The sequence below is a fragment of the Antedon mediterranea genome, chromosome 2 (genome assembly GCF_964355755.1).
Source record: "Antedon mediterranea chromosome 2, ecAntMedi1.1, whole genome shotgun sequence".
In the NCBI taxonomy this organism is placed as follows: domain Eukaryota; kingdom Metazoa; phylum Echinodermata; class Crinoidea; order Comatulida; family Antedonidae; genus Antedon; species Antedon mediterranea.
The window spans coordinates 9,109,450-9,137,302 of NC_092671.1; the positions used below are offsets into that span (position 1 = coordinate 9,109,450).

The window sequence follows — 27,853 nt, forward strand, 5'->3', positions numbered from 1 at the left end:
TTCTCCATAGCTTTATTCTCTTTTGCCCATTCATCTACAAAACCATAATCATCACTGTTGTTGTTTCCAGGTCTTCTGGACTTTTTCTTTGCTAGAATGTATGCATCAGGGCTATACATTGCAGAGCCTGAAATACACAAATATATAACATATATTCATTTGTACTACATACTTTTTTATTTTATTTACAGTTTTATTGTGTTTTTCATTTATTTATTCGACCAGCATAATAAAAATACAATAACATACAATATAATATATAAAAGTGATGAATTTGGTATTTATTGAACAAACCTGTTTTTCAGTATTTACCTTTTTTTCAAATTAATAATACTCTTTTGACATAATTAAACAAAATGTCAATGAAGTCAGAATACCCCACCATCTGATTCGTGACTGTACAGTGTACACAGACGTAACACAAGCTTTAAATCTCGGGTACAGGCATGAATATTAAATATAATATCAGCTTAATTGTACATAAATCAAATATTTATAATAGAAATCAAGACGAAAAAATATGAATTTCCCTTAATATGGTCAAATACAAAATTTGGCAAAATTCTTCTATAAAAACCAGGAAGACTTTTTTCATTAGTTAGGTAGCCTAATGCAATAACATGTCTGGTGACTCCCTAGAAGGTGAAAAAAGATGGTGGATATACGGTGGATAATTTTTGCTATAGCATGAAAATAAAAATATAAAGTTGAATAAAAATACTAAAAATGTAAAATTCAAGTAATATTACCTATATTTAGTCATCTGATAACATTTTTTATCACACCGTTTATTTTTCATAGCTTTTTAAAATGCCTGTCTATTTACAAAAATGTGTGTACAAAAGAATAGAGATTTTACTGTGTAATATAAACTATCTCCCCACTGATAAGAAAGTGCTTATTTTCAACAAGCTCGTGTAACACAAATAAAATCCCAAAAATTATGAAACATTGGGGAAACTATAGATCGATAATTATTGGAATGTATGATCAATAGAAATGTTTTGCTCGTACCTGGCCTTTAAATAGGACTAGGTCACTGCAGTGCTGTACATGATGATATACTCCGGTATGTGACCACCATGCCATGATGCTTATAATGTGAACAGATCCACAGCACAGAGTGGGAGCCGAGCCTAATTCAATATGGGTACCGTACTTACCCGAAAAACATCCATGACGAAAGTTCTTCTTAAACCTTTTACCACACAAATATGCCATCTTACTTAGTTCTACGTAACTGTTTTTACAATATCACTTCACTTTACTCACTTTCGTGCCGAGAATTTGAACGAAAACATCACTGTTTTAGGAGTCAAATTACTAACATTTGCACCCCTGTGATTGGTTAACAGGTATTACTGTTTTCACCTTGATTAATGGACCATAAAACCGATTTCAACAGGTAAAATTTTGTCGATGTTTACGCGTGAATTAAACATACCATTGTTCTTCATTTATTGTGATTAATAGTAGAACAATGTACTGCTTCCCATTGCTTGAGAACAAACGAACACTTAATACCCGGAATAATAATTGATTTTATTAATAGGTCTATAAATCGAATCTGTTACAATTTCCATTTGAAAAATGTTACCATGGTTTAGGCCTAGTCTCAATTAATTTTAATTTTGTTTATTTAATTATGCCTAAATTACTCTGTGCTCTATAGGCCTACGTTATTTTTAAATAAATATAATTGGTTAAATGTTGTTATTTGCATACAATTAGTAATCTACTTGATTTAATTACGGATCCCTTCTTTATGAGTGTATATAGGCCTACAAACAAAACCTTCCTCCAAAATTGACTAACCTAAGTAGCTATAAGAACATTTTGATAAAAATATACATATATACTACTACCAATTTCTCTATCTATCAAACAAATCATTGATGACGATACGCGAATTCCCCCGTACCCTGTATGTCAATACAATTACTAGGGTCCTTTAACACAGAGAGGTGGGGGTAATTTGATGTAAACACACAACTTTTTGGTAAACTTTAATCAAAGAACCGGTACTGGTAAGATCCGTTCAGTATACGCGGTTAGCATGCAGCATGAGTAGTCCAATCCGCGCTAGCTGTCTTCTCATTTACATACAAGTGAAACAATTATTTTGGGGATTTGGAAGAATGTAATGCGCCAGCGGACGGAGATGAAATGAAGATAGTGGGCTCAGGTTGGTACGTATTTATTATAATATAAACACGTCCCAGGCTACACGCGGCCGTATTATTATTTTTAGCTTACATTTTAATAAACAGTTCTGGCTATGGGACAGATTTACAGACTCAGTAGGTATATGCATAATATATTGATACCGAAATCATCCAGCCTGGCTGGGACGGACACATGTGCTTTACTGTTCGACTGTCGATACACAACTGCAGAAACCAGACATGCGCGCACAGCGTTTTTTGTTATCCATTTATACCTGCCCAAATTTAACAATTTACAATAATCTCAATCATGGATCGATCGAGTACAGAAAAAGATTTTTCATAAAATGCAGTAAATCTTACGATAATGTGTGTGTCTATTAAGGAAGAATTTGCAATACTTTCACTATATCTAATTCTAAAAATGTCCCGATTCTGTTGACCGGGTCATCATTTAAAAATCCCTTTTAGCGTTCCATATTGCTGAGGATATGATCAGGGTACCAATTATGTACCTAAAGTATACCTCTGCTAATATTAACGTTTTTCAGGAAAAGTGATGTGATGAATTTATCAATGCATAATAAGCATAAAGTATCAGGATAAAATGAATTTAATTATGCTACAACGAAGTAATAAAGGTAAGCCTAGTAAATATAATACACATTCCAATTGTGTATTTTAAATGCATTGTTATATAACCACTTTTAAAGACTTATTAGGCTAGGCCTATCTAGGCTTTCGTCTGACCAAACAGCACCACCAGGAAGGAAAGCTTCGGTCACAGTGCATATCGGCCGCCAGTCATTTCGGCCGCCGGTTATGGAACGCCTAAAATCATGAAACGACAAAATATGTATTGTTCATTTCGGCCGCCAATCGTCAATATTGTTAATGTATGGCACGCCTCAATTATAAAAAATGGTGTATACATGTGCCTATCGCCTGAATAGACGTGCTTCAAGCAGCAATCAACAAAAACGATCATACTTTTTGATTTGTATAGAGTTGCGCTATTTTACTGTCATTCGCCGGCTTCTTCCTGAGAACTGAGCCCTACAACCCCTCAGCCCCTCCCCCCCCCCCACAACAACCACTGTGAAATAAAATAAGTCGTGTAGAAATACTTTAGTTAAAACTACTAAACTAATGATTTACACGGGTTTTTGATGATATCGGTCGCGTTTGAAATCGGTCACCCTATTTTGTATGGAGCGGGATGCATGCTAGCGGGATATACATTTTCTTCATTTATATAGATTTAATTGATATTTTTTAGGGGCTAGATTATTTATGTGGATATTTTTTATTTGGTTATCAATCATTATTAATTTTAAATGTATTTCACAGGTATCGGAGAAGGACTATGTCTTTCCAAAATAGTCATTTCTAAACACGTTTAAATATTAAATTAGGTAAATATTATATCAGGCATATAATAATTTACCTCCAGTTATATGTACTGTAATTAATATATTATATAGAGAATATACATCTGTCCTTTATTATGCAAACAATTACGTAAAAGAGAACAATTTATTTAAAAACAATAATTGTTACAATGTATAGCCCGTAAAGCCAGCGTATCCATTGTTATACTTATGCATAATGTGGCAGATTATATCATGTCGTTAACAACATACTATTCGATCACATAATTTTTATTTTTTTATTTTACTTACATACTTTATGTAGGATAATATTATTAAGTGTATAATAATAATTGTTGAGACAAATCACGTGTATACTTTTATTTCTAATGTTTAAAATAGTTGTTAGTAAAAATGATCATTATATGCGGATGGTTAAAAGGCGAGTTACTGAAATAAACCCCCGAATAAGCCATATTGGGGGAGATGCGCCTTCTATGATCATGCAGCTGTTTCCTCTAACAATGCGTTATTTTGCTGACGGGGTTTCCCCTTTTTTAAAAGCACGCACTTGTTAGTGTGTCAAATCATGGACAAAACACGTACGATCGTTGTCCATGGCCAGGTAAAGATGCCGTCTATTACTAATAACCATACTTTTAAAACGTCTATAGGCCTCCTGCACGTGTTTTTGTGAAACGATGTATATAATTTACGTATATTGTACGTCGATACTATAGATTTTAATTTGAAAAATATCTTTTATTTCTTTATTTACAATAATCATTTAATGTAAATAATTAAGTAAGTAGTCTCACATAACATCCATACGACGTTCGTAAATCTAAATGTTTAAATATCAGTACCTCTTTGAGAATCGTGTCCACCTTTATTATCCATACATTATTCTCACATCTATCATTGTACATCATAGACATACTGTAGGGCTGGTAGATTGATTTATAATGGAATATTATCTATATTTTATTATTATCCTAAACCATGCTCACGTCAGAGTGGCGGATATCGAATGCAAAAATCATCATCATGCATCAAATTCCTTTATTGCATAAACCTCATTGAGCTGGTATCCACTTGCAGGTATAGAACGAGTTTCGTAATTAACTGTGATTAAAAAATACGCAATAGGCGCGTCTACTTGTTTAACTATTAAATTATTATTTATTTTCGAAACCTTAAACAACGGCATGCTAAAAGAACACATTACAATTCATTAAAACCTGTAAGATAAAATGGAAACACAAATTATTTATAAATAATGAGATAAATATTTATATTTACTGTACTTAAAAAATAACGATCGAGGTTTAAAAAAATGTCAAACAGTATTATTAGAAATTCCAATATTCAAAATTAACTAAAAACATAATGAACGTTTTCATTAAAAATGTATCTAATGCGCCATATGCAAATTAGCGCGACCAAAATAAAACGCGACCGATATCAAACGTAACTAATAGGATAAAAAGCGTATCTAGCGGCGCTCCATACAAAATACCGGATGTTTATTTTATCGCGACCGATTTCAAACGCGATCGATTTCAAGCGCAACCGATTTCATCTGACACCATTTACACACGTCTATTCAGGCGATAGGCACATGTATACACCCTTTTTGACAAGTAAGTAACAATACGTTATTAACAATATTGACGATTCTGGCGGCCGAAATGAACAATACATATTTTTTCTTTTTTGGCGTTTTATGATTTTGGGCGTTCCATAACCGGCGGCCGAAATGACTGGCGGCCGAAATGATCAGACACCAAAGCTTCCACTAGGCGTAGGCCAACTAGACTAGCGGTTCGAAAGGGCATAGGCCTAGTTAGTAGCCTTGTGCCTGTTCGTGCTGATGGATGCTGATAGTAATACTAATTTACAACTGTGCCAATAGAAAAACTTTTTGAGTATGTGTGCAGATAGCTTTGTCTGGTGGAATATAGGACTAGTTAGTCTGTCTAGGGTTAATTATTAATATTATAAATAAAAGTGATTGAATTTCTTTTTGCTCTCAAAAAGTTTTTTTAGATCACATCATACTTCATAGCCTAGAGGCCCTACATTGAACTTTATAAACTTGTACTTGTTTCTCCATAGCAGGCCTTCTAGGCCTCTCTTCATATCAGTCACCAATGATATGGACATTTATAAGAACAATGAAATCTGTAAATACAAGAAAGAAAAAACCTATGCACATAATGAGAGCAAAGCTCATGAAAGTAACAGAGTGGAGAGAGAAGCCAGATTATCGTCCTGCTGGACTTTTATGTGATCGTATTGCAGCAAAAAAAATTGTGGAAGTTGAACCAGAAGTAAGTACACTGATAACCAACAATCTAGGTCAGAGTTCTCTCAACTTTGTATTTAAATAAATTTCAGTATGTCCGTAGTAAATAGTAAATTTCAGTAGTCATTTTTACTCATCATGTCAATCAGTCATTCTGTTTTTGAGACTGCGCATAATGATTTTCTGACTTGACAGTGCATTATATTTGCTTGGTGCATCATGAAAATGCTTTGTTTTACTCGTGCAATAATTCAATAGTTTGTATGTACTGTATTACGATAGCATTTATCTTCATTTCCGTACATCCATAATATGACCAAATTTTCTGTAGTAACTACTATAAATGTTCCATAGTTGTAGTATATTTGTTTGTATATAATAATTTTGTTTTTCTTCAAGGAAAACCTTGCCCTAGAGTTTGAAGCAAGAGAGTTTTACAAGCTCCTGTCCTCCTCAAAGATGGTAGCAGTGTTTCACAATAATGGCATTAATATGCAAACAAAAACAAACTTACAGAAGAAATTGATGAAAGCGAACATTCAAGTGCATATCATTGCTAATGATGCTGCGAAATTGGGAACAGATGGCACAGAATTTGCCAACATGCAGCGTCTATTTATTGGAAGTAATCTATATGCTGTGTCCGATAAACCCAATGTAAAAGAATTGTTGAAAGCTACCAGAAAAGTACCAAGTATTCTACTAATTGGTAATTATAATGTCTTTCTGTACTCCTTTCTCACATGCTTAAACTGTTATGCACTTAATTTGACAAAGAACATTCCATCGCTTTCCTTGGTCAAATAAAAACTGCATTTTTGTGCCTGCTACAGTACATCCTTAAGTTGTTTTCTAGTTTTTGATGGTTTGTGGTTCCAGCCAAAAATTGATAACACATCAATTTACCTGACCTACTTGTTCTCACTTCGAATTTGTTCTTGCTAATCGAAAGCGTAAAGCCTTGACTACACTATCAAACTTTATGTGACAAAAAAATGTAATGTGCTCATACAGTATATTGACATGATGATGTCATATCATCACCCTTTTTTTTAAACGAGTTCGATAGTGTAGACAGAGCTTAAGATTATATGCATGTGTAGAGAGATTTGGAAGATGGAAGCATGAATACACTTTATGCATATAAGCTGTCGCTTTTCGCGCGTTGGAAAATAGGCTTCATGCTCTTTTACTAATGTAGACGCAGTTTGCAATATTTAAATGTGTCTATTGACGGGTTTTTTTTGTATTTAGGTGGCTTATTAGAAAATCAGTTGATGTCATTTGCAGACTTGGAGCAATTTGGAAGTCTTCCTTCTCTAGACATTATGCAATCTCAAATTGTGTCTACTCTTTCATCAAGTATATCAACAACTAGCAGATATCTGCAGACCAATCAACAGATGCTTGCAGCCAATTTGTCTCAGTTAGAATCACAAAAACAACAATGAGTTTTATTTTAGTGAACTGAAGATCTGATAACTTAAACTTTGCTCACACTTTAATTGTTTGTTCTGCTATGTTCCAATTTGGAGAGGTGGTTGTTGATGTGTATGAGACATCCTCAGCCTAAGCACTGAATTATGTTGCTCTAGCATCATCCCCAATGATGAACCACACCAAACCATAATGATGATCCACACCAAACCATAATGATGATCCACACCTAACTCAAAGAACCAGGTCCAACGAATTACCCAAATTAACCACATTTTATGACGAGTCATGCTTACTGCGATCACCGTGTTCAGGAGATCGTACCTCCGACCCTAGGAAAACGGTGAGTAAAACCATGGGTTCATTCTGGTTTGGTGTGGCTCGATGAAGGTGATTCGTCAGACTAGTACGAATATTTAAATAAAAACAGTTCTTTAAACATTCATGTTGTGACATTTCCAAGCATTATGTGCCTATAATTGTATCATAGTACATAATTATTCCTGTATTTTATTCAAAAAAATCAAATAGTATAATGAACCAGTAAATGTACTTTACATTTAAAGACGGGTTTATTGCAGAAATAATATTGTATTGTACAATATAGTACAATGTTATTGTTACAAATAAAAACGGAAAAAAAAACTTCATATGACTATCTTTTCTATTCGTATACTGTACTTGTGTTTACACATTGATTTTAATTGTTACATGATTTGAGGCACTAAACCATTTAGGGTATGAAGGCTTTTAATTATAGAGTAAATATGAATGCTTTTGCTGAATTAGTCCTGTTAACCATGATCCATCTAAATGAAGACAAATGTTAAGCATTCTGATTTCTACAACTGTATGCCAAGAGCCTATGGTCAATCACAAGAAACTGCACTTATTAAACTTGCTCAGATAGGAATAACATTGCTTTAGTTTTACTTGCACAAATAACATCTTATCTGCAATATTTTCCTGAAACACAAGCGAGCCACCATTTACAAGTATGATTTAAAGGATAATAAAGGAATTATATAATATTTGAAAATACAATATTACAGTGCTATGTAAACACTGCAATGTTCAAAATGGTTGTAATATTATCACATTAACTGAAATGTTCTGTATGTACATTTTTTTCTAGCATGTTTAAACTTTTTTTCTTAATTATTTTTTTGTAGAGCGCCAGTGGATGTAATGTACTACAGTACTCTGTGCTATATAAATGTAGTAACAATAATTATGAATTTGAACACTAATTATGAAAAAGCACCAACCAAATTTTACAACGTTCATTAAAGATGTATTGTCCGCCTCAAAAAATAATGTTTTTGTCCAATATGCCATTTCAATGTTACATAATAGTTGTTCACTTTGAACAAAAATTAGACCAGAAAATAAATTATTTAACTGAAAATACTGTAATTTAAGAGAAATTGGCTCCCAGCTAATGTTTTTGGTTGAAATTAACCATTTATTATGTCATTTATTAAGTAATAACATTTTTTTTTTCCTACAGAAGTAATTAACTTTGTTAATATAAAACTACAAAATGGCCTATTCGAAGTCCAATTTTATTAATCTTCATTTTTCATGTTTTTTGGGGGACAATACATCTTTAACAGTTATATATATATGTTATTCTAGTTACATTATTTGTATTAGCTTATGTAATAATTTTGACAAATAATTCTGTACATAATTGAAAATATTGAAACGAAAGCGAGTTGATTTATAATTTTGGAAAGTATAGGTTCTTTCTTAGTGTATACTGGGGAGCTGGAACCTGCTTGTAACAGCCGTTAGACTCCCTAGCAATAGCTTTGCTTACTTCACTATTCACTTGTGTCAGGATATCTAGTATGTGATTGGTATGGTGGTATTTTTTCAAATTTTGTGTCAGCGTTGTAATGTACCACGATCCAAAAGTCTTGCTCCTGTATGACACGTTGCCAGGTGCTGTGGCATATCCGAGCAGGAAATCGGCATCATCCGGGATATTCTCTGTAGCAGTTGGTGGAGCATCATCTGTTTCCATATTATGTACAAACTGCTCAGCTCGTCTAGTGCCTTGGCAGGCTTGTAGAAAGAATAACTTTGGTTTGTTTGCAAGTGTCTTGCAATGTCCTGTACGAAATGCGCTGGTCATTTCTATTATTTTACAAGTTTCTCCGTCACTGCCAAAAACATTTCCAAGGTCACCGTGGGACAAAATACAACACACAAAACAATCATACTTGGAATGATCCATTTTACGAATGTCAATTATTTTATTCATCATCTGGGCTGCAGTTAAATTGCGCATCACATCAACATAAAATCCTAGGTATCCGAAAACATGTTTAAGATTATCTGTGAAGGAATTAATTTAATTAAGTGTTAGTACTACCCTTATATTGAACATTAATATTAAAAAAACAGGAATATTTTAATGTTTATTATAACATATGCCTGAGCGTATCAGGGGCAGATCCAGGGGGGTGGGGGGCTAAATATTATATCCGTCGGGTTGCAGAAAAATTTTTCCTACATTCTTTAGATCTAATTTAAGGTCACAAACTACATTTAATGTAAAAATAAATACTATATGGTCCTATTGAGATAACCTTTTTTCGTCTTTAAATGGTTAAAAATGTGAGAAATAAGGCGATTCTAATAATTTTAGCGGCTCGCTATAAATCTCAAAATGCATTGCGCACGGATTTATATTTTTGTTTTGATCGATCAAAGGTCAAAACAAATAGAAGACTCCTAACTTTTCAGCAAAAATACTGGGTTTCCCCCAAGTTGTATCAACGGAGGCAAAAACAGAAAGATAATTAATACAGAAACTATACAATGTTAGGCTAGACCTATATCTAGCGTAAAATATTCGTACGTCATCAATGTTTACCAACTAGGCCTACAAAACTCAGCCTAGCTAGGCTAGGCCTAAAGACGACCAACGAGAGGACATTCACTGCGAGCTACTTAGGTAGTGCATTGTTTCTCTTTTTTTATCAGCATTTACCATAAAACATACATTTAAGACAAGGAATGACCTGGTTTAATGTTTTTAAAGAAATATGTATGCATTATTTTTACAAAACATAACAATTATAGGGAATGGGTTATTAAATTTTAGGGGTGGCTAAAGCCTGTTTAGCCCCTGCCTAAGTCTGCGCCTGCGTATTCTTGCCATTTGAATAGTTAATTATTGTGTGACGTTGGTATTATTCCATGGCAAAGTGAAGTGAACACCATTGCTATATGTGTTGATTTTTTATTCTTTTGTGTGTTTATTGCGTCTTTTACTATTTCTGTAAATAGAAATCAATCTATTAATTTATATATATATATGTAGTTTATAATAAAGAATATATAAATTAACTGTTGTTAGCTATGACATGAATATTACATTTAAAGACTCCCTAAATTGAAAGTAAATACCTTCATCAATCTCTGAACCTCTTCTTTCTTTTAGGATTTTAGTAAACTGCATATTGTTTATAATAAGGCATATTCCACGTGTAGCGTGAGTCATATTGTATTTCTCAATCTGCAATCCTGTTATAGTAAAAATAATAAATTAAATTACTCAAAACTTTATGTGATTTATATATTGGTTAAGTACAACCATTTATCTATAGTTAACAGTCTAGACTTGCCCTGAGGCTCTAATTGGTCTTTTTTTATGTTGGTAGTATTCCATTGGTGTTATTACAGCTCAAGTATTATACATATGAAATGCCAAATTTGCGAAAATCTTTTTACCAATGTCAAATATATAGAACCTACACTATTTACAGGGCACTAAGCAAGGCTCCTACCAAAAAGCTATGTTTCAAATTCTTGAACTGTAGTATAATTCATGTCAAACACATGAAATACACATGAAGATGAGCCCATTGAATGAAGCTTTTAGAAACATTGTATAATGTGCTCTATAAGACCAAGACAAGGATGCTGAGCTCTGGAGATCTAAGGGTTTATCTGTGGCTGCAACACAACCGGTTCCACGCCATTTAATAGCCACTGCGTGCCACAAAGAATATGTACACAGTACAGTACTTTTGGTATTTGTCGCAACTATGAGCCATAAGATAAAATGAATGTTACGAGTTTGTATCTTGACGGGGCGAGCTCAGTGTTCTGTTGTTCGCCTTGATAAATAAAGCGATGTCTATGTCTATGATAAGACTACCATTATTATTATTAGTATTATTAGGGACGAAACACGACGGTTAGGTGAGGATGACGAATATCCTGTGTTCGCTAGAGCGTAAAATCATGTACAGTCAACATAGCCGTTTTATTAGTTACGCACCCTTGCACGAAGACGATGACGACCGGCAGGATCTCTCCCCCTCCTCTGTCTCGCGGCGCGGGGCTTTTCTGAATTGCTTGGCTCTGGTGATACAGAATAGGCCTTCCTAGCTAGGGGCCTCACATTCAAATGCTGCTTTTAACAAAGCCATTTTAACCCAATAAAAATGTTATTTCATTCAGGGATGTCACCAGCTTTTTGGAGTGCCGGTCGGCAAATTTCCCGGGGGGGGTGGGTGTAACCCCGGGGTACCCCCCCCCCCGGGTTTGTCGTCATTTCAGCGAAACATAAAGAATTATGAAAATAAATAACAACAAATTGCGTCAGGTCTAGGCCTAACCTTGTACCACAGGGGAGTCGCCGTTATTATTCGCGAAAACAAAAAACGCTCACGAAATGAATAGCAATAGATCGCGTCAGGCTTAGGCCTAGCCTTGTAGACACTACGACCACTAGGCCTAGCCAAGGCTTAGATAGATGCCCCAAAACCCAAAATCCGAATTCCACAAAAACGGGCGCTTCTTTATTTAGGCCTAATCCCTAATCAAATAATGTAGATAAATTATTAGCCTAGACCTTACTACTTGTTGCTCGATATAACGGTTCGTGTTCTTTTGCGCGAGAGTTTTTTAGCGTATTCGCGAATTCCGGATTTTTTGTTTCACAACTGTGCGGCTAGCATGTATGTAGTGCATGGCCGGCAAGAACAGAGACACGTGTTTATGGGTTAACTGAAGTTCAGCAACCTGAAGTTATCCCAGGGACGTGTAATTGTACCATGCTCGGCGATCATAAACGAACGAACTTGCCCGGTCTCACTGAACCATGCGCATGTTTTTTATTTTTTTTAATAGTTCGTAGAGTACAAAAATGTAAAACTAGTAACATAATATAATTAAAGCAGGGTGACAAAACATTCAGCAATTAAAAATGATTTTGTTTGGGTCTATGTAGTTGTACATTTTTAATTACTGCGTACTTGTTTGTATTTTTAATCTGTGCAAAATAAAACGCTTGAATGGTCGCTATGTGAACTTTAAACTTGTACACTGTGCTGTGTAGCACGTTGTTCGCCATGACTCACAAGCTGTAACAATGAATACCACCAGGGCAGGGTAGGCCTGGTATTGTGTTACAAATAAAGTAACGTACGTAACCACGGAAACATTTGCTGTAGTCTTTTGTCTTATCTATTATGAGGCTAGCTTGTCTGTTATTAACGATGTGCTAGGTAAAATGTTTTAGTACGAATTTTAGTTAGGCCTAGGCCTAATATAAATATCGCCGTGGTTAGGATTCCGGCACCGGAACTCAACTGCCCACCGTTAGGGAATCCGACACGCTATTGCGCATGCTCATAGCTCTGGGAAGTGAATTATAGCTTGCACTTATAGAGTGCCACACACACCACACCACCGAGAGTCGGAGTGTTATAGGGATTTACTGTAGCCTAGATAGTCGTTGCGCGAGCGAGAGAGCGATGGATGAAACTTGGCCTATGCCATACATGAATTAATAATTAAAATACGACTACGCCACGCGTTAAAATAATTATAATGATATTAATAAGTATCAGTATCTATCTAAGAATCGTAATGCTGTTTTTAGCGTTGCGACCCTGACTTTCCAAACAGTTTTCACATCCACGCGGGTGGCTGCCGTCAACAAATCAACTTGTGATTGCATGTTGTTATGTACAGTATAATGCGTTATGAAAAATCATAAAACTAGTCATGTAATTATATAATTCATAATGATATGAAGTTTATATATGAATGAAGCAACCACTATTTAATTTAAAAATAAATAGGCCCACTGGTCACGTCTAACTGGTAACCCTAGCCTAGATTAGTGGATACCGTATTAGTAGGCATCTAGACTAGTTTGCCGTGTGTGGCGCAGCTATGAAATGATCCATCGCTGTTGTTGATAGGTGGTATAGAGTCGCCGATTACCTCGCTCTGGGCATGCGCAATAGCGTGTCGGATTCCCTAACGCTGGGCAGTTGAGTTCCGGTGCCGGAATCCTAACCACGGCGTATAAATATCGTATCGTAATGATTAAATAGTGGTGGTCGGCAGCCTGTAAATCCTGGTCGGAAATGTTGAGTGCTGGTCGGGGCCGACCAGCGCCGACCAGCGTGGTGACATCCCTGATTTCATTAAACAATTAAATTGTTCAAGTTCAAATATTATTTAGAGTTCTGAAAATTCCACCTTTAAGTGTAATTTGAACTGTATATTTAAGGTTAGATACATTATTTCTAGTCGTTCTCCGTAAACAGGAAGATGGCAACTTTATCGTTCTCAAAAAGTTAAGACAGAATTTCACGCTAAGCTCAGCCTACTTTGTTAAAGCTCATGCATAAATTATTCATGAGCACCGTCCTATGGCATTCCATTGTGTTTCATGAAGTCCCTATTATTATTGTTATTAATAATACATGGTGCAATTACCTCGAGTGTTCTGAGTATCTAAAACTGCATCTCTTTGCACAGCTTGTTTAGTAAGACTTGGTGTTGCTTCTACCGGTTGTGAAATGGATTGAATACTGCTCATTTCTACACAGAAATGTATGACATTTTGTATAAAACAAATCAATCAATCATCATTATGATTTAATAGTGTAGCATTAATTTGACACTAACATTAGTATGAATTGTCTAAAAATAAGTAATAGGTAATAATATATTTTTTGTATAAAACATTTACCATTTTTCAGATAGTTAGATAAATCTTGTCGATCGATTTTAGGAGATCCTAATGCTTCACACAAGGAATCCATCTGTTGTTCTGGATGTGTTCTTTCTTGCCATTTTAATAGCATTGTATAAGAATCCTCGATGCCATCCATATCAACAGCAGACAGTCCCAGTTTATAGCCCAACATTCTCCATTCATATCCTAGCGAACTGGCAAGATAACTGATGTAACTCTCTTGCTGAGAGCCTATAACACAAATTCAAAATTAAAATGTACTGCCACTCTTAAAGCTCTGTCTAACTATCAAACTGGTTTGACAAAAAAAAGTGTTATGTGCCCAAATATGGTAGTGATATGACATCATCGTATCCATATATGGGCACATCACATTTTTTTGTCACATAAAGTTTGATAGTGTAGAAAGAGCTTTACAGTCAGAAAATATATTATAAAGAAAAGTAGATTCTTTAGTCATAGTCATATACTTCATAGTCAGATTCTTTATACTGTATACAACCACATGTTGATCAAATGACAATGAATGACAATAAAAATAGGTTTTAGATGATTTTCGTTCTTATTTTTCAGGAACTAGACTCAAATGATTTCCCTGTAAGATCAAAGGCAGTAATATTCTAAAATACTAAAGCAACAGGAACTAGTTAAAGCACCTTGGTTTTTAACTGGCGGTTCAGTCAGTTTTAAGCTGTTGAAAGTTTCTTGAACGTCTTGATATTCTTCCTCTTGTACGACTGGCTCGCTTCTAGAACTCGATTGTGAATGTTCTTTTACATTTCCACATTCAGAAGAACCTTTGAAATTTGAAAGGAAATTATGATTTAGTAAAGATTAAAATTACGAATGATGACACAATCGTGGTAAAGATCAATCATAATTATTAGTCATTGTGCTTAAAACTGTGCTGTATGTAAGAAAATCATTACCAAACACCCTCTATTACAAAGATGTGTTCGAAATAAGTATAAGGCCTATTCAGCAACATACCTCTATATCTTGTTACTTTTGACACCAATTCGTTACTTCCTATATACACCCCAATTTCTTCAAGAAAATCTAGATTTGTTGGTGATATTATCATGAGTTTTTCCAATTCAATCATTAGTTTGATTGGCTCGTCAATTTTCTCAATTTTTCTGGCTGCCATATGATCTCTTAATAGAGGCTTTAATGAAGACAAGTCATTCTTTCCGATATCATATGCAAAATCAACTACCATACGTCTGGGTAAAAATAATATGATTTAAATTATGGATAAATGTATAATACTACAGTAATAGTGTATAGTTATTAAAATCTACTGAAATAGTAACAATAATGAAAGTTTATAGTAGTTAGAATATTTTCACCATTCAACTTTTGAGATTATTTTGAAATATTTTTTTTTTGGAAAATCTATCTATTGTACAATTATTTCCTATTATGCAATAGTATACAATAAGGGTGATAACATTAATACACTGTCTAGAGATGTGTAGTTTACTAGTTTTTATAAACACAGTACCTGTATGCCGATATACAGTTAGTTTTTTTCCCTCTTTCTGCAAACGGTAAACACTTTTCAACTTGTACTTTAAGATCAATTCTTTCTATCAGGCTAAGCATTTCTATCATAATTCCTAAGTTGTCTTTTGATAGCCGTCCTCTCTTCTCAAGTTTATCCAAAAGATCGAGACCTCTACTGGCAGTCTCCAGTTCCCCATGACGAAGGCCGATGTTTGTATCCAGACATAAGTATTTTAGCCTACAAATGTCACTTTCTGTTAAATTTCGATCAATGTTTAACAACATTTTGCGGTAATCAAAGCGGGAAAATTCTTTTATGGTGCGAGTTTGCTCTTGAGCTCCAAATGTGGTACTAGTAGGGCTGTTAGGTATTGGTTTAGCATCTGTTTCCGCCATGATAAATATATCTGCCAAAAAAAGATGGTTGATTTAAATTAATGATATTCAACAAGTTTTTTACTTCGTTCTCAATTTTTTAATCTTCGTTCAGTGGGTCCCTAAAGTTTATTAGTGGTCATCATGATTGTCCTGTCCAGTCAATTGACAAAGAATTTTGTCAATAACCCTTTGCAGCACGATTTACCATACACTAGACAGTCTAGTAGTAGTAGTAGGTTAATTCGGAAATTAATATTTAGACTATACTCTGCAGACTAATGGCCTAAATTCAACCAGGCCTAGCCTATAATGTGTTTGATATAATACGGTATTTATTAAGTTAATAATTAACCGTAATGTGGTAGGCTAGGCGCCTAGCCTAGGCCTATAGTAGGCCCAATTTTAAAAGAACTTACCTTTATAATATTATTCTTGCTGAACCATGAATCGAACCTTCAAAGCCTTTTGTCTTCGTTGTGTATGTGTAAGCCCAGGCCTAGCCACTTTCGCCTAGCTAGGCTTAAATTAAATGAGCCAATTAATCTAATTTAACTCTTACCTATGTAGTCTTCGATGCCGGAAGACAAGGCAAATGTCAATATTGACCGTGCGTGACGTTAGTTCCTGCTGCCTAAAAACTAGGTTTAGGCCATACACAGTAATTAATAATAGAGTAAACCTATGAAACTAAAACACTAGAGAACTTCAACTTCAGAACTGTTTATTTTTACCGTTACTACTAAGGTCTATCTAATACTGTAGCATTCCAAGCATTTTTGAAAATTCCAATCATCTATTTTTTATTCACTCCGTCATAAGCAATAAAGGGAATTTCCCTTATCGTCTCAAACAACAATGAGGGCGCTTTTGCTATTATTTTAGTCACTTTTATTTGCAAGACAAAATGAGCAACCTTACGAAATGGCAGCCAAAGATTATGTAAGATGTTCCACCACCATCCACGGTATGAAAAGGGCACACTGAAATTGGTATACCCATAGAGATATTATAATATCTCTTTGGTATACCCCTAATTTTCTTTTACCGCTCATGCAATTTTAATGTCATACAATTAAAAACAAAAACTGAACACAAAAAAAAAGTAGTCAATTGGAAGCCCTGTCTGTCATTAGCAGACAACGGGTTTGGTTAATTCAACCGTTTATTTTTTATAAGTGATCGTTATTTTGTGTTAAGAAAGTTAATAATTTTTACATTATGGCCTACGAAGTTTGATTTTATTCATCTTTATTGTTATGATGCATTCTTTAATTAATATTTCAGACCTATAATAATCACATTGTAAAATTGCAGAACATTTAAAACTCCATGCCCTATAGGGCATAAATTGTTAATGTGACATAATCCACATGAAAAAAGGAGAACGCCACTTCGGTTTATGCAAGATCATTGACACTGGAGTCCTTTTTCGGTGGCAAGGCTTTGCAGTAGTCTGGCAGAGTGTCTAAAACTATTGGTTCTTCCGCTTTGATCGACGATGTGGTTACTTCCAGTGACATATCAATACACAAGACATCACCAATTGCATCCGAAAAGGTTACTCGTGCTTCATATTTGCCCTGAAGTGAAAACAAAATATTATTAGATGTTTTTTTACCAACCTCCTCTCCTCCTGGCTCCCTCCTTCCTAAACAATTATATTGTGCATAGACTTTTAAAAGTCTGAGGTTATCAGGAGGATCCGAACCTTTCTCACTTTGTAAGTATTAATTTGTGTTAGAATTCGGTTTATTATGTGTGAGGATTATCATGCACACATATTCCTTTTATATTACTATTGATGTTCTACTATGATAATATAATAATATTATAAACAATTACCGAAGCAAATAGTTTAATATAGAATGGTAAATCATCAACTGCGACAGACACAGGCGTAACACTTGTGTTGTATTTTCTCGGTGGAGGTGGGCATTCATTGCAATCTATGCAATTCTCCGCCGCTCCGGCAGGACACTTAATAGTCGGTGGTTCTTCTAACATCATGTCACAGACATTATCGAAAGAGCTGAAAAAACAATACATAATATAAAATATATAAACAATATGTCCGTCACCCTGAAAAACATTTTCGACAAGGGCGCCTCGCTGCACCACGCCCTTCCTCTTCTTAAGCATGCTTTCAAAACGAAGTTCCACAAGACCGGAGGACACGTCATAGGTCTAGTATACCGATGATACCGGAGGACACGTCAATAGGTCTAGTATACCGATGATGGCATAAACGGTATAACCCAGGTGGTGGAAAATAATGGGAAAATCATTGTTGTAGCAGTCAACAAACTGTACTGTTTGTCATCACAGACATCACAATATCCACGCTGGTGACCCACGGGACGGACTCAACAGGTACCTATGGGAGAATTACTTCCCAGATTTCGTTTATGACGCAACGCAAGGACGTAAGCGAAACGCAATCGATAGATCAATGACAAGCGACAGTTCGAATAATTCATTGCTTGTGATTGGTAAAATCATTAATGGTAGGTTTTAACTTGAGAGGCAACACAAGGACGTAACGCAACGTTGTTGACCAATCTCAAGCGATGAATTATTCGAACGGTCACTTGTCATTGGTCAACACGTTTGCGTTGCGTTTACGTCCTTGCGTTACGTCATAGTGGAAACCAAGCTTTGCGTTGCGCTTACGTCCTTGCGTTGCGACTCTAGTGGAAACCACGCTTTTATGCCACTCACCAGCATCCAGGAATCGGAATCCGTGCTGTAAACCAGTACATATTAACCAGCATCCAAACTTCAACATTAAGACTGAGAGGTTCAGTCAAATTTGTCAAAACTTCAGCTTCAAATTCAACAGCGATGTTGTGAGGGATGATGATTGGGTCTGGAGACATCTTCAAGTAACTGACCTTGATACCTGTTGATCTAAATTGATAATCTAAGAAACAAAGCTTTAATGCATTAATAATCTTAAATGATTATGATTGTAGTTTTTGTGTCAGGGAGTTGAGTAATTAGATGTTTTGCTCTACTCTACGTAATTTGTACTTTATACTAAGTACATTTGAGAATTTCTCGGGTGGGACTCGAACCCACGACCTCCAGATCACTAGCCTGGCGTTCATACCTCAGACCACCGAGCTTGCGCTGATGGCTAGTGGTTAGATTTGAGCCTAAATAAGCAGTGGGTACTGCACCAACAGTAGGGCAAAACATCTAATTAATCTTAAATGAAACAATCAAAATTCAAAGGTTATAGGCCTAACATCAATTTAGTTTGATCGGGGAAGAGTTATATTGTAATTTAACTCTTCCCTGGTTTGTCATAACGAATTTACAAATAACGAAGTTATTTTACCTTCACAAGTTTTCCATTGAAAGGAACTTTTACAATTTACGAAACTTGCAAAATTCAACGTAATACTGAAAACTATCAGCAACAGCAGAGAACAATTATTATAAGGTGCCATTTTAATTCTGTATTTCATACATTTAATTGTGCAAGTTTATGATGTGAAGTCACGTACCAACCATGCGACGGCCCGTGGACTTTAAAATGTTGTTTTCATGATAACAAAATCGCGTCTATGTTTTTAAGGTCAAACGGTCCAGATAAGAGAATTTCGAGAGCCGGTTACGTCATTTGTAGTGCCTATCGGATAATCTGTAAATAAAATGATGGGAGACGAGGGTGGGGGAAAGGTACAGTAACATTGATTGATCATTATTTCAGAATTACAAAAATTCCAATAAAAAAATCCATGCAAAGAAATAAAAAATCACACAAAATTGGAATTTCTCCTAAAAGAGATTTGAGAGAAATCGTGCACCTAACAAGATCATTCTTAGTATTCATAACTCTTATTTTAAAACCGTAATTATTATTATTATTAGGCTTATATTTTAGCTCAATTGACATCTAAGGACTGACTGATAGGCTAGGGCCATCAGTAATATCTTATTTATGCCACTCTATGTCTCATATATGTGAAGTTTACTTTCCAACCTATTAATTTTTTATGATTCTTTGGTGTAAATTAAAGCTCTGTCTACACTATCAAACTATTTTGAAAAAAAGAGTGTGGTATAGTGAGTATGCTTAAATATGGTACTGATATGTCCATAATAATTATTATATGAGCACATCACATTTTGTTTGTCACATAAAGTTTGATAGTGTAGATATAGAGCTTCGTTGTATTTTAATTTTAGCATAATGATTATATTCACTTTTTACCATTGGATCCGGAAAAAATGTACCTTAAAAATTAAAAAAAGTTAGTAAATTGGAGTTCTTCGGCTCCGCCCTCTAAGCAGTGGTGTTTTTGCATCCGGGCAAGTCTATCGGTCGTTCCCTTTAATTTCTCCGCTTCGCCGCATATGTTGAAGAAAGTATTCGGGAAGTTATTCGCCGAATTAGTTTATGCTTTGTCATCCAGATTTGCCTGTTTATTATGTCAGATAGTACAGCGAAGCGAGTTAAAATGGCGACATCATTAGAGCAACTCAAGCAATTAACTACAGTTGTAGCTGACACCGGCGATTTTGACAGTAAGTAAGGCCTTCCCGTACGTGAAGGGGACCCTGCTGGATATTGTATGGGCCAAGGGATAAAACGCGCGAACTGTACCGGGGATTCAAATGAATCTTGCGCAAACGACCGGCCTAGCTCTCCAGTCTCTGTCTGCTGCTGTACACTCCCAGCATTGCAAGCTACTGCAGTGCTAGCACTAAGTACGGTGCTAAGTGAGGGTGTGGTAAAATTGTCTTTCAGGATAACCTCTCTACCTATTAATATACCAGGCATTTAAAAAAAAAATAATTAAATTAAGTAGACTTTTTACTTAGTACAGGCCAGGCAGGGGATACAGATGACATGCAAGAAATATATTTGAGTGTGGTCGTGGGTTAATTTGCATAATGAATCAGGAAAAGTTGTTGAATTTGATTTGGGTATCATTATTGAACACTGAAATCAATATTTAATATTAACTTTAAACACGTATGTGGAGTAAAGTGCAGGATTGGCTGTTTTTATTAAATTTGTCTCTGCTTTTTTGTGTGTTAAGACTTACAGATTTTGTGGCTGCTTTTAATTTTATGCTATGACCATGCTAGTTAATGCTAGTTTTGCTATTTAGATAGAGAAGATTTAGGAAGTGTTTGTGGTATGTTATTTTTCATTTCATGCTACAGTATAGCCAATCCTGTGCCTTAGTGAGAATGTGAAGCTCAATTTGAAGAGCTTGCTAAATGTGTACTAAATAAACAATGAATATCAAGTATATTGACAATATGTAATTTTACTGTAGAATAATCAACCTAACCATAAATATACTTAACCTAACAATCTTCCACTCTTTAAAATTTGCCATGTAAAAAAACCCCTAAAAAGTGGTCATGATCATCTGTTTCCCATATTGTGTATAGAGAAGGAGTTTAATTCCCTAATTATCTAGTTTGCAATTGAGCATGTAATTTGGAATAACAATGCCAGGTCAAATGTGTTTGACCATTGACCAGTAAAGAGTGAAATCTTCCTTTCATCTACTGAGGTAATTTTAGTGTAGTGTAAGATAAAAAAAAACAACCCCCAACAATCAATCAAAGCGTTTTGAGACCATTAATGATTTTCCATGATGCAGTAGAGATTTAATTTAGAGATTGTAATACTGTTTGGTCTTTTGTATGTGTATGGTAAGCAGTAAAATAATAATATAATTAGTTCCTGGTTGAGTTCTTGAATGACTTTGCATAACAAATTATACCTCAACAAAAGACTAACAATACTGCACATACCATTACACAGTACACTCTAGGTCATTGAGGAAATAAACTTGTTTTTGTATTGTGTATAGTAATACCACTGTACTATATCTTAATACTATTAGGGATTTCAGGTGAAATATTGATTGACACCCTATGAACTTGGAAATGATACCATATGAAGCAGAATTGAAAGACAATGACAATGCTTTTTAAATTTTTTAAATCGGACAAGGCGTTCAAAAGTTACATTAAAAAACAATACGAAAAAATAGATAGGAAGTCGAAGACATTGGTTTCTATGTTTTCTATTATTTTATTAAAAGCTAAAAGTGGTCCAAAACAGTCAACAAAATCATTGATATTTTGTACATAATTGGGTATATCTTTTTAACCATAAAGTGTACCGGCCTAATTTTTTCAACAGTTATTAATATAATCTAAATACATAATGTTCAATAAAAATGTTGCCAAAAAAATCATAAATTATTGTTTTATTATTAATACATAATGAAACTATGTAATATTTGAATGTAATAAAATACATAAAATCTAACATAGCTCTTTAATTATTACTCACATTATGCCTATTTTTTTACCAGTTAATTGTATAATATAATTACACAATTTTTAATAAAAATTCTATTAAAAATATGTTTTTGTTGCCATGGAAACGTGTAATAAAATAAAAATATGACATTTAATCGCAAAAATACATAAAATCTAACATAGCTCTTTAATTATTACTCACATTATGCCTATTTTTTTACCAGTTAATTGTATAATATAAATACACAATTTATAATAAAAATTCTATTAAAAATGTTTTTGTTACCATGGAAACGTGTAATAAAATGAAAATATGACGTTTAATCGCAAAAATACATAAAATCAAAGATAGCCATTCGTAATTGTAATGTTGATAAGTTTATCAGCAAGCAGTAAGTTTATGTAGATCTAAAGCTGAAATACCAACAGCTTTAAGAAAATCACCAGGAATATCTTCTTCCATGACTGTAGTAGAGATTAAATACCTGTTGATAAATATTAATTACAATAAGTTCACTTTTATTTTTATATGAAAATAATCGGTATTATTTAAAAAAAATAAATATTAACTGGAAAAAACACATAGATTTTTATAGCAGTTTTTAAATTAATCAATTAAAACTAAAAACCTACAAAATATGATGTATTCCTTTCATTTTTTATAAAAAAACATAATCCTCAATTAATATAACCAAATAATACCCCTTAAAAATAAGTGAACCTGTCCATAATGTATTTAACTTTCATTGTACGGACGATTCCATTTACATTAATAGGGATGTTAAGCATTTTAAACTAATATGTTTTAAAACACTTAAAAATAATAAAGTACCTATTATTATTTCTTCGGAACGATAGGAATAGGAAATATATTAATCATAATTATAATCAATGTTGGTTAAACTATAATTTATATAAGACTTAACCTCCGTTAAGTAAAAATTCTACTGGCAGTCCTGTGCAGGCAGGCACAGGCTAGCCTCAGCCTGAGACAATGGAACAAGTGGAGTGTGGCTTGAGAAAGAAAAAACATGTGCCTACTCTTTTCTTTTTCCGTTCATAAATTCTCAACCAATTACTCTAAGATTTTAACAATAGCTACTTTAAACATTATATTTTCATATTATATGTGTCTTTGATTTAAAATATTCCATCAACCTACCGAAAAAACGAAGATTATTTTTGAAAGTCCACCAATTCTGTTCTAGACATCGTATAAACCTGGGACATGCTTTGTTTAATTGTCAATCACCTCAGGTTGTCACGGAAACTCCAATCAAAAAGCATCATATTTTTAGATCTCCAAAAATGGGCGGTCATAAACTGCAAGCAGGAATTTCCCTCATCATGTTCATGAGGTGACCAGCTGGATAGGGTGTTAGTAATCTTGTTGTATTTCATTGAATAATTGATATTTCCGCGAATTGTCTACAGCACTTGAAAGTAGACATGTGTACCTTTCCAAAAATGTATTATTTGCCCAAAAAATATTAATCTAATAATTAAAAAATGGCACTTCAAAATGGTCAATTTTTTACTTTGATGTGCTGCCTGTGTGTGTGTGACCTCAAGCTGTAGCCATGCAACTGAATACCCTAATACTATAGAAATAAACAGGGACTTTTTTTATAACATTTTAGTCGGATATTATCTCACCTGGTTTTCATCAGTATTGTCGGTATTTTATGTGTATTATTAAATATTACAAGATTTTCCATATGGTTACAATGATTACCATATAACAATATTTTACTTCCATGCAAGAAGACACCTAAACTCATTAGCATAAATAGATTATGATATATGATTCCTATGTTGAACAGTTTCTCTTTATCATGCTAAGTTTATCCCTGATCATGATCAATTAGGTCAGAATGCAAAATCGTCAATGCAAATTTCATAACCAATGGAAAATTAGACCTCAGAGGCGCTACTAAAATGTTATTATTTTTATGCAGTAGCGATTTTTCCCACAATTTTGATATTCAGATGGTCCACGTTAATCAATGCTTGTTTTTCTTACTTCAGCTATTAAACAATACCAGCCCACAGATGCTACTACTAACCCATCGCTTATCCTAGCTGCGGCCCAGATGCCGCAGTACAGCAGATTGCTAGACCAGGCCATCGGATATGCCAAGGGCTTAGGAGGGTAAGTGTAGTATTTATGACTTAATAGTTCTCAATAGTATAACTATTAGTATTAGTAATTACAACATTGTTTCTGATCCCTGGTGCTATACTCTGTAGTGAATGCTATATTTGGTAGAATAAGCTCACTGTACTGTTAATGCTATTCGGCTGAATTCTTGTAAGATTGTGTGAAAAGATGTCAGCTAATGTTACTTTATTATTTTGCAGATCAGGCGATGAGCAATTGGCTAATGTCATGGATAAACTATTTGTTCTCTTTGGAGTTGAAATTCTGAAGATTGTTCCTGGACGTGTTTCCACTGAAGTTGACGCAAGGTACTGTATAATGCGAAAAAACAATTCATCACACTTTTTACTTTAGCATAGGATATGTTTTTCTCCCTCACCCCACATTGTATATATGATGTAAACTGTATTGTATGTCGATTTTATTTTGAACTTATACAGATATGAACATTTCTTTAATAAGAAGTTTTTATGATCTACTTATAAAAATATAAATTTATTTATATAATTTTGTTTTTACAGATTGTCTTTTGATAAAGAAAAACAAATTGAAAAAGCTTTAAAACTGATTGGCTTGTATGAAAAGGAAGGAATAAGTAAAGACAGGATCTTGATAAAACTAAGTTCCACATGGGAAGGCATCCAAGCGGCCAAGGAACTTGAGGAAAAACATGGAGTGCACTGCAATCTTACCCTCTTGTTCTCTTTTGCACAAGTAAATGCCTTTTCTGTTTTTGACCTCCTTAAGAGTAAAACTTTTGTGAGGCTGGTTTTTATTCAAATTTGTTGCAATATCGATTAAAAAAAATGTCAAGATGAATTTCTATCTTTTAAATGCAGTACATGCAATTTTCAAGAAAACATACTGTAAAAGTCTGGATGTAATTAATAAGGCCTTCTATCCAGTTTAACTTTGACATGTATTGTAATACCCTAATAAGATCAAGGGTTCGAGGCCTCTGCTATATTGCTTGTATCATTAGGCAAGGTGCTTTATTTTCTTTGTCTCGTCCTTCGGATGTATTGGGAAAACATTGGTCCCATGTATATAAATTCAACCAAAGGCTTTACATCCGAGCTGAAGGACAAGGTACACTGTTTGGAAAGAGTATGATGTCTTTATTTACATAATTATATTCCAAATTTCCTCAACTTTCTTCCTCCATACTATTTATGAACTCTTGGATATTAAAAAATTGGATCTCAATAATTTAATATGAAACAAGGGAATAAATATTTTTCAACCATAGGCTGTAGCATGCGCTGAAGCAAAAGTCACCCTCATCTCACCGTTTGTTGGCCGTATTATGGACTGGTACAAAGCTTCCACTGGAACCAAAGCCTATGCACCTGATGATGACCCAGGTGTCAAGAGTGTAAGGAGTATCTTTACGTACTATAAGAAGTTCGACTACAAGACCGTTGTGATGGGGGCTTCTTTCCGTAATGTAGGAGAGATCACAGCTCTAGCTGGTATTGATCTTCTTACTATCAGGTGTGTAATACATCCAATTTTTATTGGTAACATATTTGTGCTGATTGAAATGCTAAAAAGTTAAGTGCTACATGATTTTGCTTATTATGGTTCCAATCTTGCTTGATCTCAATCTTGCTTATTATGTGCTTGATCTTGCTTATTATGGTCTAGAGTTTTAACTTTCCAAACTTCGAACACTTTTGGCCTGGTTTTCCTAATTTAGGACCTTTGTTTGGTCTTGTCTGGCTTTGGGAGAGTTCGTATCAATTGTACAGTATTTGTACCTCGGTCATGGTGTAATTATTCCATGACCTATACCAGAGCCTATGTCATGATTTACGTAATTATCTACAATCAATGTTTATGCCAATTAATTTAAAATCAATGTTTATGTTACATATGAATAAATTAATTTAATCATAGTTTAAAAATAAAATATTTGATTGATTATGTAATTAATTGTGCATTTGATTTCCTCCAGCCCTAAACTTTTAGGCGAGTTGACAGCTTCAACTGATGAAGTCACTGAAAAACTGTCCGTGGCATCTGGTATGTAATCGTTGATATCTATATCAAAAATAGTGAGTGAGTGGCCGAGCGGTTAAGACAGTGGAACTGTAATTACGTAGCCATAACATCGGCATGGGTTCGAGGCTCACTCACTCCATGGTTCTGGTGGTAGAACGAGTCTTCTCGGATAAGGACTATAAACGTAGGTCCAATGTACACAAATAGCTCGTGTGCACTTTAAAGAACCTAGTACATCTTTCGAGACGAGTAGGGGGTTACCCCGGTGTATTAGTACATCACAGCCACTGATCACCAACTGGGCCCTCTGGGAGACAAGTCTTTGACTGAAGAGGTTACCCAGTATAAATATATATTTCAATCAATCTTGAACTTGTTACCGTTACCCTACAAACAATAGATTTCTAAGCCGCATGCAACGGCTGCAGTGTATTTTGACCACAGCATAACAGAATGGGCTAGGCACTGAAAATTAAATTGGCGAGTTACTTTTTTTTTATATAATCAAATTACTGTTTGGTTTCAGCTAAAAAAGACCCAGTTGAGAAGATATCAATTGATGAAGGCACTTTCCGTTGGATGCTGAATGAAGATCAGATGGCAACGGAGAAACTTTCCGATGGGATCCGCAAGTTTGCTGCCGATGCCATCAAGTTGGAGACCATGTTGAAACAGAAATTGGTTTAATTGCCAAATAATAAAGATACAATATCTATTTTTACAAATTCTACGCATATTTTATGTTACTTTTCTTCCTAAACAACTTGAACATTAACAATTCTTCTATAGTAATCTGCATATTTTTTATATCCGCTCTCACCGTGAATCAAAGATAGAGACCTTACAAATTCTATATTCATTTTTTGTTAATGTTCTCCTTTTTAACAACAGTAATTCTGTAGTATTCCAAGTATTTTTATATTAACATTTACTCAATACCATAAATCAGATTCAGTTATTTGTTCCAAATTGCATAAACTGATAAAATATGTTTAATTACGTCTTAAAAATATTGTAAAATACAAATCATTCCATAAAAATAAAAAGCACAATAATTTTTTTTATAGTATTCAGTCTAAACCCTATCATAACAGTAAATATTTTGGGGTTAATATTATTATGAAGGTGGTGGAATATTATGTTTGTATTAGGGACAATAAAAGAATAAACCCATTACTGTAAGTTTCTGTTAATTTGTTCATGTATTGT

The 27,853-nt window shown here is 34.3% G+C and overlaps 4 protein-coding genes across 7 annotated transcripts; 2 read left to right on the forward strand and 2 right to left on the reverse strand.

The window, feature by feature from the left end:
• Positions 1 to 2,617: 2,617 nt before the first annotated feature.
• Positions 2,618 to 7,938, forward strand: LOC140040294 (large ribosomal subunit protein uL10m-like). 2 transcript variants are annotated; one of them, XM_072086105.1, is made up of 4 exons: positions 2,618 to 2,806; positions 5,657 to 5,868; positions 6,243 to 6,552; positions 7,098 to 7,938. In XM_072086105.1, the coding sequence occupies exons 1-4, from the start codon at positions 2,773 to 2,775 to the stop codon at positions 7,292 to 7,294; spliced, it is 753 nt and encodes a 250-aa protein (XP_071942206.1). In that variant the 5' UTR covers positions 2,618 to 2,772; the 3' UTR covers positions 7,295 to 7,938. The 2 variants fall into 2 exon arrangements, with proteins under 2 accessions (XP_071942206.1, XP_071942204.1); XM_072086103.1 differs by having other exon boundaries at positions 2,620 to 2,806; positions 5,654 to 5,868; positions 7,098 to 7,936.
• An 8-nt stretch (positions 7,939 to 7,946) lies between these two features.
• LOC140040293 (caspase-8-like) lies at positions 7,947 to 17,010 on the reverse strand. Of its 3 annotated transcripts, none has more exons than XM_072086102.1 (8): positions 16,914 to 17,010; positions 15,803 to 16,211; positions 15,286 to 15,521; positions 14,952 to 15,092; positions 14,290 to 14,526; positions 14,034 to 14,138; positions 10,701 to 10,817; positions 7,947 to 9,623 (listed from the first exon to the last, which is right to left on the reverse strand). In XM_072086102.1, the coding sequence occupies exons 2-8, from the start codon at positions 16,198 to 16,200 to the stop codon at positions 9,004 to 9,006; spliced, it is 1,854 nt and encodes a 617-aa protein (XP_071942203.1). In that variant the 5' UTR covers positions 16,201 to 16,211; positions 16,914 to 17,010; the 3' UTR covers positions 7,947 to 9,003. The 3 variants fall into 3 exon arrangements, with proteins under 3 accessions (XP_071942203.1, XP_071942201.1, XP_071942202.1); XM_072086100.1 differs by having other exon boundaries at positions 16,742 to 16,971; XM_072086101.1 differs by having other exon boundaries at positions 16,599 to 16,971.
• A 401-nt stretch (positions 17,011 to 17,411) lies between these two features.
• Positions 17,412 to 18,206, reverse strand: LOC140039594 (uncharacterized). The gene is made up of 2 exons (XM_072085212.1): positions 18,025 to 18,206; positions 17,412 to 17,762 (listed from the first exon to the last, which is right to left on the reverse strand). Exons 1-2 carry the CDS (start codon positions 18,187 to 18,189, stop codon positions 17,580 to 17,582), a joined length of 348 nt encoding a protein of 115 aa, XP_071941313.1. The 5' UTR covers positions 18,190 to 18,206; the 3' UTR covers positions 17,412 to 17,579.
• Positions 18,207 to 20,534: 2,328 nt separating this feature from the next.
• LOC140040295 (transaldolase-like) lies at positions 20,535 to 27,826 on the forward strand. The gene is made up of 7 exons (XM_072086106.1): positions 20,535 to 20,715; positions 24,508 to 24,631; positions 24,841 to 24,948; positions 25,162 to 25,354; positions 25,890 to 26,134; positions 26,598 to 26,665; positions 27,171 to 27,826. The coding sequence occupies exons 1-7, from the start codon at positions 20,619 to 20,621 to the stop codon at positions 27,329 to 27,331; spliced, it is 996 nt and encodes a 331-aa protein (XP_071942207.1). The 5' UTR covers positions 20,535 to 20,618; the 3' UTR covers positions 27,332 to 27,826.
• Positions 27,827 to 27,853: the final 27 nt, after the last annotated feature.

What these genes read in the sequence shown, in the direction of transcription:
- LOC140040294 (XM_072086103.1), top strand. Translation starts at nt 2,773, where the DNA reads ATGAATTTAATTATGCTACAACGAAGTAATAAAG. An exon ending in GCTACAACGAAGTAATAAAG is followed by an intron (nt 2,807 to 5,653) that starts GTAAGCCTAGTA and finishes GTTTCTCCATAG; the next exon opens with CAGGCCTTCTAGGCCTCTCT. An exon ending in TTGTGGAAGTTGAACCAGAA is followed by an intron (nt 5,869 to 6,242) that starts GTAAGTACACTG and finishes TTTTTCTTCAAG; the next exon opens with GAAAACCTTGCCCTAGAGTT.
- LOC140040295 (XM_072086106.1), top strand. Translation starts at nt 20,619, where the DNA reads ATGTCAGATAGTACAGCGAAGCGAGTTAAAATGGCGACATCATTAGAG. An exon ending in TATGCCAAGGGCTTAGGAGG is followed by an intron (nt 24,632 to 24,840) that starts GTAAGTGTAGTA and finishes ATTATTTTGCAG; the next exon opens with ATCAGGCGATGAGCAATTGG. An exon ending in TCCACTGAAGTTGACGCAAG is followed by an intron (nt 24,949 to 25,161) that starts GTACTGTATAAT and finishes TTGTTTTTACAG; the next exon opens with ATTGTCTTTTGATAAAGAAA.
- LOC140040293 (XM_072086102.1), bottom strand. Translation starts at nt 16,200, where the DNA reads ATGGCGGAAACAGATGCTAAACCAATACCTAACAGCCCTACTAGTACC. An exon ending in ACCGCCAGTTAAAAACCAAG is followed by an intron (nt 14,527 to 14,951) that starts GTGCTTTAACTA and finishes TTTGTGTTATAG; the next exon opens with GCTCTCAGCAAGAGAGTTAC. An exon ending in AGGTTCAGAGATTGATGAAG is followed by an intron (nt 9,624 to 10,700) that starts GTATTTACTTTC and finishes ATTCCTTCACAG; the next exon opens with ATAATCTTAAACATGTTTTC.
- LOC140039594 (XM_072085212.1), bottom strand. Translation starts at nt 18,189, where the DNA reads ATGATGTTAGAAGAACCACCGACTATTAAGTGTCCTGCCGGAGCGGCG. An exon ending in ATATTAAACTATTTGCTTCG is followed by an intron (nt 17,763 to 18,024) that starts GTAATTGTTTAT and finishes TTTTCACTTCAG; the next exon opens with GGCAAATATGAAGCACGAGT.